This window comes from Syzygium oleosum, unplaced genomic scaffold (assembly GCF_021117445.2).
Source record: "Syzygium oleosum isolate NSW1041296 unplaced genomic scaffold, Sole_v2.1 Sole_v2.03, whole genome shotgun sequence".
NCBI lineage: Eukaryota > Viridiplantae > Streptophyta > Magnoliopsida > Myrtales > Myrtaceae > Syzygium > Syzygium oleosum.
The window spans coordinates 17678746-17693576 of NW_026607487.1; the positions used below are offsets into that span (position 1 = coordinate 17678746).

The following is a 14831-nucleotide window of genomic DNA, read 5'->3' on the forward strand; positions in this document are numbered from 1 at the left end:
CATATGGATGTGAGCCTTTCCCGGTCTCTCTTTGATCGTTGGATACCCCGGTTGTTTGATCATCGCGACGGGCTATCCGAACCTCGGCTTGGCTAATCTCCACGATGCGTCCAAAACGCTTTGCCTAAGTGCATCCGTTGATGGTGTAGTTCCCGACATTGCTTTGAGTGGAAGATATTGTGATTCGATCCTGAATTACCGAATCTAAATCAAAGACTTGAACAATGAGCTAATCCTTTGAGGAGCGCCACTCGCTTAATTTCCGCCATGCTATTGAAATTCAGTTGTAGATGGTTGTCGAGAAAAAAACAGAAGAAAAGAATTAGCTTAAAATACGATAAAAGAATTAGCAAATGGTACTTGCAAATCTTGAATCAAGTGAGATCCGTCAGCGATGTGCTTCACCTAATGTCATTAATCTCTTATACTTTCCATTTGTTTTGATGTCAAGGCGTTGATGGTAGAGATATAAGATGGAAAAATAAAATTAAACAAGAAGATAATCTCTGACAATGGTATAGTATAGCTTAAGAATTTGAGATATGGAATCATGTTATTTTCTGGAAAGAGGTGGATATTAGGTAACGAAATTTTTCACATGCATACCACAATAATTTCAGATACTAGATCAAAATTATCCAAACACTTGACATTTACTAACCACAACCATATTTACATATATACACGACTATGGTCGTGGATATTACGAAGCTGATACCATATTAGATAATACGTTTAAGCAAATGATGACTAGGGATGGAGCTAGCGGCTAATTTATCTCAGTCTCTAGGTCCAACCTATATTATTCAATTTGACTCACACTTCACTTTTTTTCATTACTAATTGGCCCCTGTCCAGACCACATAATCCCCATAGACCCAGTGGCAAGCCTCAATTTGACCAGGGCCCGACCCAAGTGCAAGGAATGCCTCGTGATTTGGACTCCAAGCCGACGTGTCCATATGACAGAGGGCGATGCCATGGTTGATCTTGGCCTTGGACACGGGATCCAGTATATCCGCTTCGTAAATCCGGAGTGTCGGAAACGCATGACAGTAATAGACCATGTAAGGAAATACACTCTCGTGGCATGCCACGGGCGCACCCGATTCACTCCCGCCTATCCTTTTCACTCGTCCAATCAAGATCTCACGCTTCGACCCTCCGACGCTCTCCGTGGATTGAAACTTGATGTCGTGGCCTAGTATTGAGGTGGCAAAGTCGATCATGCCCTCAACAGAGCTAACACATCGCTTGGTCTCACCTTGGATCGGCGCTTTCTCGCACAGGCTGAGTGTGCGTACCATGATCTTCTCCATATTTGAATCATCCCCAGCATGGAAGATTTGCTTCAGCTTGGCGAGCTTCGAGGTGGAGAACGGTAATCCAGAGGAAATGCTACGTGGCAAAAACGACCTTTTGGGCGTTATGACACGGAGATCCGGCATCCGGATCACCTTCCCACTCCTCAGCATAGATTCTCGGAAGTGTTTGCCAGGCTCCACGCCTTTGTTCACGTTCATGCCACCTGCCAGTGCCGTGGCACCACTATCGACATCGTAGCCAACTGGATAGTATGATAAGGTTGGGAAGCAGAGCAGCTGTGCAGCCTTGCAGAAAGATAGGAAATGATCAGAGATGGTATCTTTAGCCACGAGCTGGGCAAAAAGGGTCGTTTCTGCAGCAGTTAAGGGTGAAACTTTGGATATGAGCAGTGGTGGTGTGGCGAGGTTGTTGGTGATTTGTTCGTTCCAGTAACGGGCAAGATTTTCTTTGGAAGGGATTGAGTTGGCATCGCCGGCAAGGGAGTTGGCGCCGGTAGTGGTTCCAGCGGTGGTGGGAACAACCTATATCGGGATAAAACAGAAAATCAGCGAGTGATTAGAAAGTTAACATGATGCGACGGACCTAGGATAGTTCACCCAGTTTAAAGCTGTAGTAACCCTAAAGTACACTTTACAACTCAGTTATAAGACAACAAGGCTACAACACAACCGCAGTATGATACCAAACAGACTGAGTATAATATCCCTGCAGTATACATGGGACATGGATGAAACTGTAATGAACGTGCAAATGGTTGTAAGCAAAGTAACAAGAAGTTATACCTGCGAGATAACAAGAATGAAATCAACTTTTACGAATAAAATAGATAGCATAATAAATATTCCCGACAATTCCCTAACTTATGTCCACAATCTGAATGATTTATAGTTCATTTTTTCTTCGTCAATGATTCATGTCTGGCTTAGCATAAAGTGATTGAGACTGACGCTACGTTATAGAAACAAGCACACACCCGAACCTCCTATATATTCAAGCATTACATATGTCTTTCACTTCATGATCTGTGTTTCACATGTCTCATTAAACATATATAGGAACACAAACAAGATCGACGAACTATGAGTGTTAATGCATACGAACTTCGAAGATAGGATAAGTAGTGATTATGGTGTGTGGAAGGGGAGGGAAGAGAGCTCGAGAAAACTAACATGGAGTGAAAACAGCAGGACGAGGAAGAGGGAGAACAGAGACAATTTGCTAAAACTGATCTTGCTCATTTCTTTGGGGAGAGGGAATGCCGATAATTTTGGAGGGTTCGCTTGATTGAGCACGAAATTTATAGGACTGATGGTAGAGGGAGAGAGATTCCTCTAGGACAAATGAATGAAGCGAAAGAAACAAAACTTATAATGTTAGTTAACTTGCATTTAAACAAATGTTCTCTGCCAAGCGAAAGAAATAAAACTTAATAGTTTTTCTAGTACAACTTGCAATTAATAAGTATTATATCGCGTTTGATTATCAGACAAATCTATAATACCAATCTATCGATGGGGTTCTTTTTTTTAATAATAATGGGGGAGTTCGTGACTCTTTAATAAATTAACTTATCTTTACTAGTCATGATAGTATCTTTATTCCACACACACCGAGTAATTACTGTTCATACACAGGCTTATACTTGCACAAATGCGATGATTTGAACCTAAGGCTCATACACAGGCTTATATTCCACACACACCGAGTGAGGAATATAATTGCGGTTATCAACTTAAGCAATCCCTTGACTCTATTTGTTATATAAAAAAAGGGTCATGATTTCCTCTACTCAGTCTTCTGATTGGTTACTTACATATATGGGTATCACCCATATTTGAATTTAGTTAAGTATACATGTCAATGATGTCTATAACTTATGACCTACTAATCAAAAGCATGATATAAAGGAAAATAAAAAATAAAAAATAAGTTGGTGTCTGGAGACTCTAAGTTCAAAATAAGTTGGGTCCTATTTGGTTCAGCATTCCAAATGGGCTTTGGGACTCTAAAGTCCCTTGGCCATATGCAAATTGTGTTTGGTTCGTTTTTTTGCTTAACTTTGGGGAAATGCAATTGCATTTCTAAAGGCTTTTAGCTCAAGGTAGGTCCGGAGGTCTTTTGGAAAAATAGCATTCTCAGGATGCAAGTCTTGGCACTGTTCATCGACATTGTTCATCTTCCCCACGGTATCCATAGAGGAGTGGGAAGGAGGTCGGCAATTGCCACTTGGGGGGTCGCACGACTGTGGCGACCGCCGCTTGAGGTCATGGGAACCTAGGCAACTGTCGCTTGGGTTGTGCCACCCTAAGCGACACCGCTTGAGGTAGAGTGACCTGAGGCGTCGCACGACTCAAGCGACGCTTGAGGTCGTGTGACCTCAAGCCGCCTCGCCTGAGGATGGGGTTGCGTGACTCAGGCGAACCCCGTCCTTAGGCGACTATTTTGGCCCATTGGCGGTTGAGCTCCACTGGAAATAGTGTGAGACTTTTTTTTAAAAAAAATTAGCAAAAGTCTTTTTCAAAAAGTAGTTTTTACCAAATAGCATTTAAGTCAAAATTAGTTTTCATTACATTTTAAAATTATAATTTACTAAAGACTATTTGTATTTTGGAAAACTCCTCTAATCTAAAGGCATTTGCCCCTAAAGACATTTTTTCAAAACTGGACCAAACGGGCCCTTGGTGAGTGGGGGAATTCCTAAGTTCTGAATAATAGAGAGCGAGAGATTGGATTTTTATCGGATTGTATCATCATGCAGAATCTGTACGACGTTTGAGCACAAAACAAAGGAAGGTGATGGGAAGGCCCACATAATTGATGAAAGCATGGAAGGGAATAGGAAAAAACACTTAAGAATTAGCTAAGGACAAAATCTATTTAAGTAGTAAGTCACATTAATCTACATGATAAAAACGCGATTAAAGAAAAGCATCCATCTATGCCTCAGAAAGGACAGGTCTTAGGTTACGAAAAACAAATGGCTTAATGCAATATGCCAATATCGTAAAGGACAACTCTTCCCTAATAATGTGATTAAACAAGAAAAGAGCATCCATCCATACCTCAGATTGGACGGGCCTCGGTTAATTAATCAATTCGCGCAATAATCAGATAAATTTTCAAGATGGGAAACTGCAATTTCACATGGAGAAGAGATTCTCCACGTAACCTCCGTATCTGTGCATGTAATCACAATAGATAAACTGTGTAACTGGCTAGCTAGTCATGAATTCGGGTTAAAGTCATTGTGACAAGATGCCATCATGAGCAACCTAATTATAATCATTTCTACAAGAGATAAATGAAATCTCCAAGATGTGTGCTTACTTTCCAGGGATTAGGAAAGGAGAGGTCTAATTGGTTCATTTACAAAATGAAACTACATCACAGAATATGTATAGCCCACATTTTCTATCATGTGATGTTCTTTGGTGGAAACAATCAACCATATGATAGGATAAATCTCTCTGTGGTTCTTGGTTCCCATGAAGAACCCTAAGCTGATTTCTCCACAGTCAACAATTTTACTATAACTCTCCATATGAAAAATAGCCTTTCCACCCGATTCACCATGATTTCTCAATCAAAGCCTAAGAACTTTTATCCAAACCCACCAACGGTTATAAAACAATTAGATTTTGTTTGTAAAATCATCTTGACCCAGTGAGCTAGACAAAATAAGAAAACAAATCGCCTATTGCAAGCCTAAAGATTTTTAACTCATAAATTGGAGGTCACTTGTTTGAATTCCAATAACTGCGTGCAAGCTGCTCTAATTGAGATCATCTGCGCAGATTACTCGAATTATTCATGAAACTTGCAGGGTGTTTCATAGGTCTTAAGATAATCAAGCCTCTATGCTCGTGCCTTTGGCTAGTAAAAGAATATAGTAACTTCAACTCCAGGCGTTCTCGATGATCTCTCTTGCATCCCAACGACAGAATACATCGAAATAACTTGGATTTATCGATGCACTAGTGTCAATTTTGCTTCCACTATTCATCCTGATTACATGGGTCGATCTCTATCAAGCCAGAGATATGCTCATCCAAGAAACGAGTACATCGCAAGTGTCCATTCAGCGATGCAGGCCCAAGGGCTGCTCTAATCTTAGCCCACAACAAAGTCTTGGCAGTAACGTGATGCTAGAAAGATCCCGGCCCCGTTTGGTTTAGCTTTCGGCCTAGCATTGGCCAAATGAATGCTGAAAAATGTTTTTCCCTTCCCAAACTTTGGGCTTTCGGCATTCCACAAATGCTGAATTTTTTTTTCCCTTCCCAAACTACCCTCACTCAAACTTTAATATTCTGGTTTTGCCCCATTGTTACTGTTTATCTTCTTCACGAAAGCGTGGCCGGCGAGGGCGGCTGACGACACCGGATCTGGACGGCAAAGGGCCGGCGAGGGGCCAGCGAGGTTGCCCAACCTAGGTGACGGCTGTCTGCGGTCGCGCGATCGCCCAAGCGTCGTTGGCCTGGGTCGTGCGACCCAGGCGACGACGGCCTGAGGTCGCGTGAGTCCAGGAGATGGCACCTGGGTCGCGCGACCTTAGGCCTCGTCGCCTAAGGTCGGGTGATCCCCGGTGACGGCCGCCTGGATCGTGTGACCCTCGCCGGGGGTCACCTGAGGTCTGGCGACGGTCGCCGGCGCCAGATCTGGCTCGCCTGCGGCCATAGCACTTTGCCGGCTCCGGCGAAGGGTAACTTTTTTTTTTTAATAAAAAAGGGTCCCAAAGCCCTTTGCAAAAAAAAAAAAAGTCAAACACTACTTTGGCCAAAGTAGTTTCACAAAGAATTTTTTACCAAACGTCATTTACATTTCCCTAAGGGGCTTTAACCTAAAGGTATTTGCATTTCCCAAAGGTCCTTTCCCAAAGTTGAACCAAACAGGCCCCCGTCCGTTGCTGTAGCAATTTTAAATAATTATATGCCGTTCATCATTCCATATGCAATAAAAATTTTGGAGGAAATTGGTAAAAGGTCAAACTATAGCTATAAACATAGAGATTTCTCAATCATATGACAAATTGCATATCTCTATATAAACAAGAAAATATACAATATGAAAATTTATCGTACTTGAAATATTAAATCCCTTTCGAGTAATCCTCTCATAAATACATGACACTTCAATCGTAGCACTTTATAACTGAATATTGCAAATCATCTACCTTACTCCACATGAAGAAGAAGATCTTCATTATTGTATTAGAAGTGTCATTATTTTATCAGGTAAAATTCGTTTTTACTTTTTTATCACATGAGAACCAATTATATGAAATCTTTAGGATTAAAAAGTATATTCTCATATTATGGGTTCTTATTGAATTTTTTTCCCAATGACAAGCGCTTAAAAAAAGCAAAATAAATGATTAAATAAAATAAAAGCAATAATCTGATGATATTTACATTAATGAGACATATATAAATGATATGCAAAATATATATAACTGAGAAAGTGCAAACAAGAGATAAAATCAGAGAAGTTTAAATGGAAATTCAAAAGAAGAAAAGTGAGAGGTGCCCATTTCAAGATTGAACCAGGCAGCTCTTTCTCTTCAAAAGTAAAGCGTACCAAACTATCAAGTTGGGACTCCCAACCACCATTTTTGCACCTTACTGATCAGGAGTATGGGGTACCTTATCTGTATCTCGATGAACATCACTCACCTTAGTTTCCACCACACGCATTAGAACATCTTACATTAATATCACCCATAATGGGAACGGTTAGACCACCCATCGGCAACGACTCACATCAATCCTAAGTTGTCAGAATACTTCCTCACTCGTGAGTGGTGGACTCATTGGTCCTCGGCCATAGTTCATGAAAGTTTTTGGAGGATTGTGCGCAAATTGAGAGATAGGCGTTAGGAGAATACAAAGACATCATAAAACGCTCGAGATTTACTGACCATGACAACTTTCACACGCCAAACACAGACGCATGGTCGTGTATATCGGATTCGGATGCTATATTAGGTGATAATATAAGGCATATGAGGACTTGGGTTGGAGAGAGCTAGAGACTAAGTTCTCTCTTGACCACTAGGCCGAAACCATATTTATTCGGTGTTGACCTCACTTCGTTCTTTCGTTATCACTTGGCAATTGTCCATACCATGCCGCTCTCAAATGTCCAATGGCAGACCTCGATCTGGCCGGGAGCTGACCCGAGCGCGAGGAACGCCTCATGGGTAGACCGCCAGGTCGATGTGTCCATATGACAGATGGCGACGCCGCGGTTGATCTTTGCCTTGGACTTGGGGTCTAGTATGTCCGCTTCGTAAACGCGGACATTTTGAAACGAATGACAGTAATAGACCATGTAAGGAAATAGATTCTGGTGACACGCCATGATGGACTTGCTCACTTCGGCATCCTCAATCCTATTGATCAGCCCAATTAAAACCTCTTGCTTCGAGCCTCCAGTGCCCTCCGTGGATCGGACCATGATGTCATGACCCAATATCGAGGTGGCGAAGTCAATCATGTCCTCGATAGAGGCCACGCACCTCTTGGTTTTGCCTTGGATCGTTGCAACCTCACACTGGCCTAGTGTGAGCGCCATGATCTTCTCCACAGTGGAATTCTCACCGAAATGGAATATTTGCTTCAGCTCAGCGAGCTTTGATGTTGAGAACGGTAGTTTGGAGGATATGCTGCGGGGCAAAAATGACCTTTTGGGCATGTTGTCCCAAAGATCGGGCATCGACATCACGTTCCCGCTCTTCAGCATTGACTCTCGGAAGTACAGGCCTGGCTCCATGCCCCTATTTACGTTCTTGTCATCAGTTTTCGCCGTAGTATCGACATTAACGCGGTAATACTTTATAAAGGCGTTCACACTATGGGTAGGCTCCTCGTTGCTGTGGTTGGTGACTGTGTCTGTTACTGCGACACCATTGAATGATGAGTTTAGGAAGCAAAGCAGTTCTGCCTCCTCACAGAAAGATAGGAGGTGATCGGAGATGGCGCCTTTAGCGACGAGTTGGGTGAAGATGGCCGCGGATGCGGCGGTCAGGGGTGACGCTTTGAAGAAGAGGACCGGTGGTATGGGGAGGTTGTTGGTGATTTGTTTGTTCCAGTAACTGACAAGGTATGCTTTGGGAGAGATTGAGTTAACCTCGCCGGTGAGGGAGTCGGACTCGGGAGTGGCTCTAGCGACGGTGGTAAGGACCTGTAGCAGGACAATCCAGAAGAGAAAATCAAGGAGTGACTGTTAGCTAGAAGTTTATATAGTCACGATTAGAATGGACATTGTAACGCACATGCAAAAAAGTATAAGTCACGTAACACGAGATTAGAACCACATAATAACATGATTGGAATTATCTTTACAATGAACACAGATGACCCAACAATTTATTCCTAACAATTATTAACGTATGTTATCTGATGCTTGTGTCTAAAAGTGGTAACGTCATGCTCAGTCATTTAAAATGACTGCTGCAACTTACATGCTTTCATACTATCAAAGCTTTACATTTTCACTTGATTATCTACGTTTCATTCACATTTCTTTGTTAGCGTAAAGAACACATAAACATGATCGACCAACTGACATGCGTTAAGATAATCCACACGAGAAATAAATAATATTATGAGGTTAGATTTTGATACAAACTAACATATTTAGTTTCTTGCGTGCGTAAATTATATCAAGTAGTTCTTAGGAAGCCTTGGCTGCCCATTTGGTCCGACAACCTATGCACTGTACTTCTTAGGTAAAAAGTATATACTGATTAAACACTAAGATATCGAAGTAAACAAATAGCCCTGTCTCCGCATGAAAACACAAAGAGAGAGATGAGCAGTTGGATACGCATGGATGATGAGAGCTCGACAAATTACTGACATGGAGAGAAGAGACCAGGAGGAGGAGGAGGAAGAGGGAGGGGAGAGCCATTGTGCTGAAACTGTTGCACATGTATTTGTTCAATCAGGGGGCGGAAATGCTGATGATTGTCGTAGGGTTTGGTCGATTGAGCCAGAAATTTATAGGACCAGAGATTCGTTAAGGACAAAATGGATAAAGCGAAAGGAACAAAAGAACCACTGTGTCTCTAGTTGAACTTGCAAAATATGGTTTTCCTTTTATACGCACGAATAAGTATTTGGCGTTGTGTGTGGGGACTACTCCCGTTGGAATCAACGTTATAGTATTTCGTTCTAAAGGCATGGAGCCATCCACACATTATGCACGTGGATGGATGGCTATAGGAAATAGGAATTAGTGCACTATAAGTCTTAAAATTTATCGTAAAAAGTGCAATTGAGTATTAAAACTTGTTAAACTGGTACAATAAAGTCTCTCCATCAACTCTATTCAATTTGACTAACGGAAAATGCTAATGTCGTTTCTTTTATTATTTTATTAAGACATGTGGCGGTGCTCATCAAGTGCTAAATTAGAAAAAAATTGAAAATTTTAAAAGAAAAATTTTAAAAATTCAAAAAATTCAAAAAAAGGAAAGAAAAGGAACATAGGAGGAAAAAAAAAGAACAATTTTTTTTAAAAATGGTTAATACCACGAAAAACCCCTAACTGGTACATCTGTGACAAATTTACCAAAAACTAATTTTTTGACCATAAAAAATCCCAAGCTGGTACATCTTTTACCCTCTGTTAGTTTCCGTTAAATTTTACCATTAAATTCTGTGTTGGATGACATGTGGTAGTCGTGTACCAGTTTAGGGTTTTACGTTCCATTTGTCACAGGTATATCAGTTTGTGATTTTTCGTTGTATTAATTCAATTTAACGGAGGGTAAATTTGTCGTAAATATATAAGTTTGGGATTTTTGGTGGTCAAAAAATTAATTTAGGGTAAATTTGTCACAGATATACTAGTTTGGGATTTTTCGTGATAAAAAATTAATTTGAGATAAATTTATCACACGTGTACTAATTTAAGGTTTTTTGTGATATTAACCCTTTTGAGAAAAAGGGGCAAGACCTTGCACGAAGACTGACTCCCCTTCTCCTTTACCCTTTTCCTTTCATATGAGGTATTTTTTGGGAACTGCAAAGCTCCTCCTTGATTTTGAAGGATGTGGAGAAGGGGGATTCAGACCAGAAAAAAAGAGGGGATAATGTCGTTGCCCCAGCATAGACATCTACATCTTCCTCCTGAACTTTTGTTTTTCTTTTTTTAAATTTTTTTGCTATTTTCGCGAGCGGTTGGAAGTCTTTCTCAAATTTTCAGTGTTCCCTATCGAAAGTGCGAATTGGAACCGACTGAACTGGATCTATGCAGAGAAGGTTGGACTTAGCCAGCAAATTCGAGAGCACCTCTCCGTCGTCGGCATCTTTGATGAAGGTACAGCTGTGGAGGCCATGGCCAATCCTACCACAGCCATGGCAGAATAATGGGAGTCTTTCATATTTAAAACTAATCCAAGAAATTCTCCGCAGGCGATCTACGAAGGTTGAACCCCTCTCAAAAGAGATTCATTGCCTTTAATCTCAACTTTCGCTCGCCAAGAATCGAAACCATTGTTTCTTTGGGAAACCAGAAGAGGAGATCTTTCTTTTCTTTTTCTTTTTTATTTAAATTTTTTTCTAAAATTTTCATTATTTGATGAGGCGCTTAGTAGGTGTCACGTGTCTTAAGAATGTAATAAAAATAATCATGTCAGCACTTTCCGGCGGTCAAATGAGACGGAGTCAATAGAGGAACTTGATTACACCATTTTGACAAGTTTTAAGACATGATTACACTTTCCAAAAATTTTAGGATTCAAGTGTACTTTCTAGAAATTTTGGTGCACTTATTCTTAGAAAATACTACTCCTCTTGGTTCGATGACGACGGTACAAAGCTTGTGCCTACCTCCTCAGAGAGAGAGAGAGAGAGAGAGAGAGAGAGAGAGAGAGAGAGAGAGAGAGAGAGAGAGATGCCCGGATAGATGGCAATGCTATGGAGGCCAGTACTAGTTGCGACTAGTGTAGCTGTGGATGAAGCTAATGAAGGGTAAATATCTCTATGTTAAGTTTACATGTGCATTCATTTGACATGTGAATGCATGCCACCCATCATGGTATTATTTAATTTAATTTATCTTATTTTTAACAAGAAAATATTAGAAAAAGGATCGATTGAGGTTTATGTCTGCACTAACTTCTAGACATCTATGGTGTCAATTTCACATCAGCATCCCTATTTTTGGTGAGAAGTGCTCCAATTGGCAGATTGAGATCTTTGAAAGTGATGATGATAAATCTAAAGATATTTATGAAATTTGTGGCTCACAATTTAATGGGATAAACATTATGAGACAAGACGTGGGATTGTCATCTTACCCAAGTACATGGGTTGATGTCCATCGAATAATTGAGAAGCTATTGTCACTCTCCTTCACAATAATTCTTTTCTTGCAATAACTAATAAAGATTTTTTTTTGAAAAGAAATTATAGAGTGTGTAGGAAGAGAGAGAGAGAGAGAGAGAGAGAGAGAGAGAGAGAGAGAGAGATGGCTATGCCCGCAAGAAGGATGCCCGGCTTGATGGCGATGCTATAGAGGCCTCTACTAGTGGTGACTGGTGTAATTGTGGGCGAAGCTGATGGAGGGTAAATATTTTTAAGTTGAGTTTATATGTGCATTCATTTGACATGTGAGCACGCCACCTGTCCTGGCATTGTTTTTTTTAACTATTCTTATTGTTAGTTAGAAAATATTAGAAAAGGACCAATTGAAGTTTTACGTGGGCACTAATATCTATGGTGTCAATTTCACATCAGCATCCTTATTTTTGGCGAGTAGTGCTCCAATTGATAGATTGAGGGATAATGACGATAAATCCAATGAATTTTGTGGCTCACAATTTAATAAAATAAGCATTATGGGACAGGAAATGTAGGATTGTCACCTTACACAGGTACATGAGGTTATTGTCCATCAAATAATTGAGAATCTATTGTCGCTCTCCTTCACAATAACTCTTTTCTTGCGGTAACTGATCGGGATTTTTTTTTTCGGAAATATATATCACGGAGGACTTAATTACACCACTTTGGTTAGTTTTAGGATATGATTGCAATTTTCGAAAATTTTATAATTCAATTACACTTTTGTGATAAGTTTTATGACTTTTAATGTACTTATCATAGAAAATACTACTCCTCATGGTTCGATGAATTCTCGGGTATACTGGATCAGTGAATAATATGTTCCACTATGAATAATATGTCGTAGTCTTGGGTATAACGAATCGGTGAATAATATTTTCCTCTATGAATTCTCTTACTGTTGTTTATGTGATATTTTTGTAAGACACGGCCTCCACCCACTATGTAGTCGTGACCAGAATAAAACTATGTTTCTTGGTCGATGGAGGATATATATTACCAATTACATCCATCGCCCAAACTCTAAATGGCCTGGGCTTAACAATGGGCTTTAGCATGGAAGCCGATACGTGTTGTACAGGCCCATACATTTGGCAAGACTTACAACTTTTAGCATAGTTGATACAGTCTTTAGTTATCAATGGCCAGAGGTAATCATGGCGGCACAATAGCCATTTCATCTTTATTCCTGTTTGATGCGCAACGCAACACAGATACCCTAATGGACTTCAGCCATTGCTAACATCGACTCTTCCTTACCCAGGCATCTCAGTAGGTCCTTCGACTGTTCGCCTATATAATTTATCTCCTAGCAAGATATATTTGAGTGCTTTTCATTTAAACTTCTTATCTTGCGACCTAGGATCTCTTAGATAATTGACAAAAGGTGTTCGCCAGTCACCTTCATTATCGATGACATTAATGGGCATTCAACTACGCTGGCTCAACGGTTGCTCTTATATCGCCGACAGCAAGATCTTGGAACATTCATGTGGATGTGAGCCTTTTCCGCTCTCTCTTTGCTCCTCGAAGACCCCACTGTTTGATCATAGCGACGGGCTATCTGAGCCTCGTCTTGGCTAATCTCTACGATGCATGCAAAACACTTTGTCTAAGTACATCGGTTGAAGGCGTAGTTCCGGACGTTACTTTGAGTGGAAATACTAAGATTCGAACCTGAATTGCTGAATCTAAATCAAAGACTTGACCAATGAATTAATCCTCTGAGGAGCGCCAATGACTTAATTTCCGTTGTGCTATTGAACTTCAGTCGTAGATGCTTGTCGAGAAAAAACAGAAGAAAGTAACTTCAGATAGTATATCACTTGATGCATAATGTCGATAGGGACAACTGACTAATAGTAGCTGGGACAAAACAGAAATATCCCTCTTCTTTAGTTATCAAATTCTGTTGATGTTAGACGTGAAAATTTTTGCAAAAATGATTAGAAGTAGCCCTTTGCTTAAAATTCAATAAAATAATTAGCAAATGGTACTTGCAATTCTTGAATCAAGTGAGATCGATCGTGTGCTTCACCCAATGTTCATTAATCTCTTATAATTCCATTTGTTTTGATATCAAGCTGTTGATGGTAGATTTATGAGATGGAAAAATAAATTTAAAAGAGAAGAAAAATCTAACCATGGTATAGTACAGTTTAAGAATTTGAGACATGGAGTCATGTTATGTTCTGAATAGAGAAGAATATTATAGTAAACGAACTTTTTCACGTGCACACCGCAATAATTACAGATACTAGATCAGAGTTATTCAAACACTTGACATTTACTAACCATAACGACATTTACATATATACATGACTATGTTCGTGGATATTACAAAGCAGATACTATATTAGATAATACTTTTAAGCAAATGATGACTTGGGAAAGAGTTAGTAGCTAATTTCTCTCGGTCTCTAGGTCCAACCTATATTATTCAATCTGACCCACATTTCATTTTTTTCATTACTAATTGGCTACTGTCCAGACCGCATAATCCCCATAGACCCAGTGGTAGGCCTCGATCCGACTAGGGCCCGACCCGAGCGCAAGGAATGCCTCGTAATTTGGACTCCACGCCGACGTGTCCATATGACAGAGGGCGACGCCATGGTTGATTTTGGCCTTGGACACAAGATCCAGTATATCCACTTCGTAAACCCGGAGTGTCAGAAACGCATGACAGTAATAGATCATGTAAGGAAATAGAGTCTCGTGGCATGCCATGGGCGGACTTGATTTACTCCCGTCAATCCTTTTCACTTGTCCAATCAAGATCTCACGCTTTGACCCCCCGACGCTCTCCGTGGATTGAAGCTTGATGTCGTGGCCTAGTATTGAGGTGGCGAAGTCGATCATGCCCTCAACAGAGCTAACACATCGCTTGGTCTCACCTTGGATCGGCGCTCTCTCGCACCAGCTGAGGGTGCGTACCATGATCTTCTCTATGTTGGAATCGTCTCTAGCATGGAAGATTTGCTTCAGCTCGGCGAGCTTCAAGGTCGAGAACGGTAATCCAGAGGAAATGCTTCTTGGCAAAAATGACCTTTTGGGCGTTTTGACACGAAGATCCGGCATCCGGATCACATTCCCACTCCTCAGCGTCGATTCCCGAAAGAATTTGCTAGGCTCCGCACCCCTGTTCACGTTCAT

General features: G+C 40.7%; 3 protein-coding genes across 3 annotated transcripts; all 3 read right to left on the reverse strand.

Annotated features, from left to right (window-relative positions):
• Positions 1-624: 624 nt before the first annotated feature.
• Positions 625-2564, reverse strand: LOC115671887 (polygalacturonase 1 beta-like protein 1). Its single transcript, XM_030593560.2, has 2 exons — positions 2496-2564; positions 625-1847 (listed from the first exon to the last, which is right to left on the reverse strand). The coding sequence occupies exons 1-2, from the start codon at positions 2562-2564 to the stop codon at positions 840-842; spliced, it is 1077 nt and encodes a 358-aa protein (XP_030449420.1). The 3' UTR covers positions 625-839.
• Positions 2565-7062: 4498 nt separating this feature from the next.
• On the reverse strand, positions 7063-9329 carry LOC115671886 (polygalacturonase 1 beta-like protein 2). Its single transcript, XM_030593558.2, has 2 exons — positions 9184-9329; positions 7063-8505 (listed from the first exon to the last, which is right to left on the reverse strand). The coding sequence occupies exons 1-2, from the start codon at positions 9253-9255 to the stop codon at positions 7426-7428; spliced, it is 1152 nt and encodes a 383-aa protein (XP_030449418.1). The 5' UTR covers positions 9256-9329; the 3' UTR covers positions 7063-7425.
• Positions 9330-14147: 4818 nt separating this feature from the next.
• On the reverse strand, positions 14148-14831 carry LOC115671828 (polygalacturonase-1 non-catalytic subunit beta-like). The gene has a single exon (XM_030593480.1). The coding sequence runs from the start codon at positions 14829-14831 to the stop codon at positions 14148-14150; it is 684 nt and encodes a 227-aa protein (XP_030449340.1).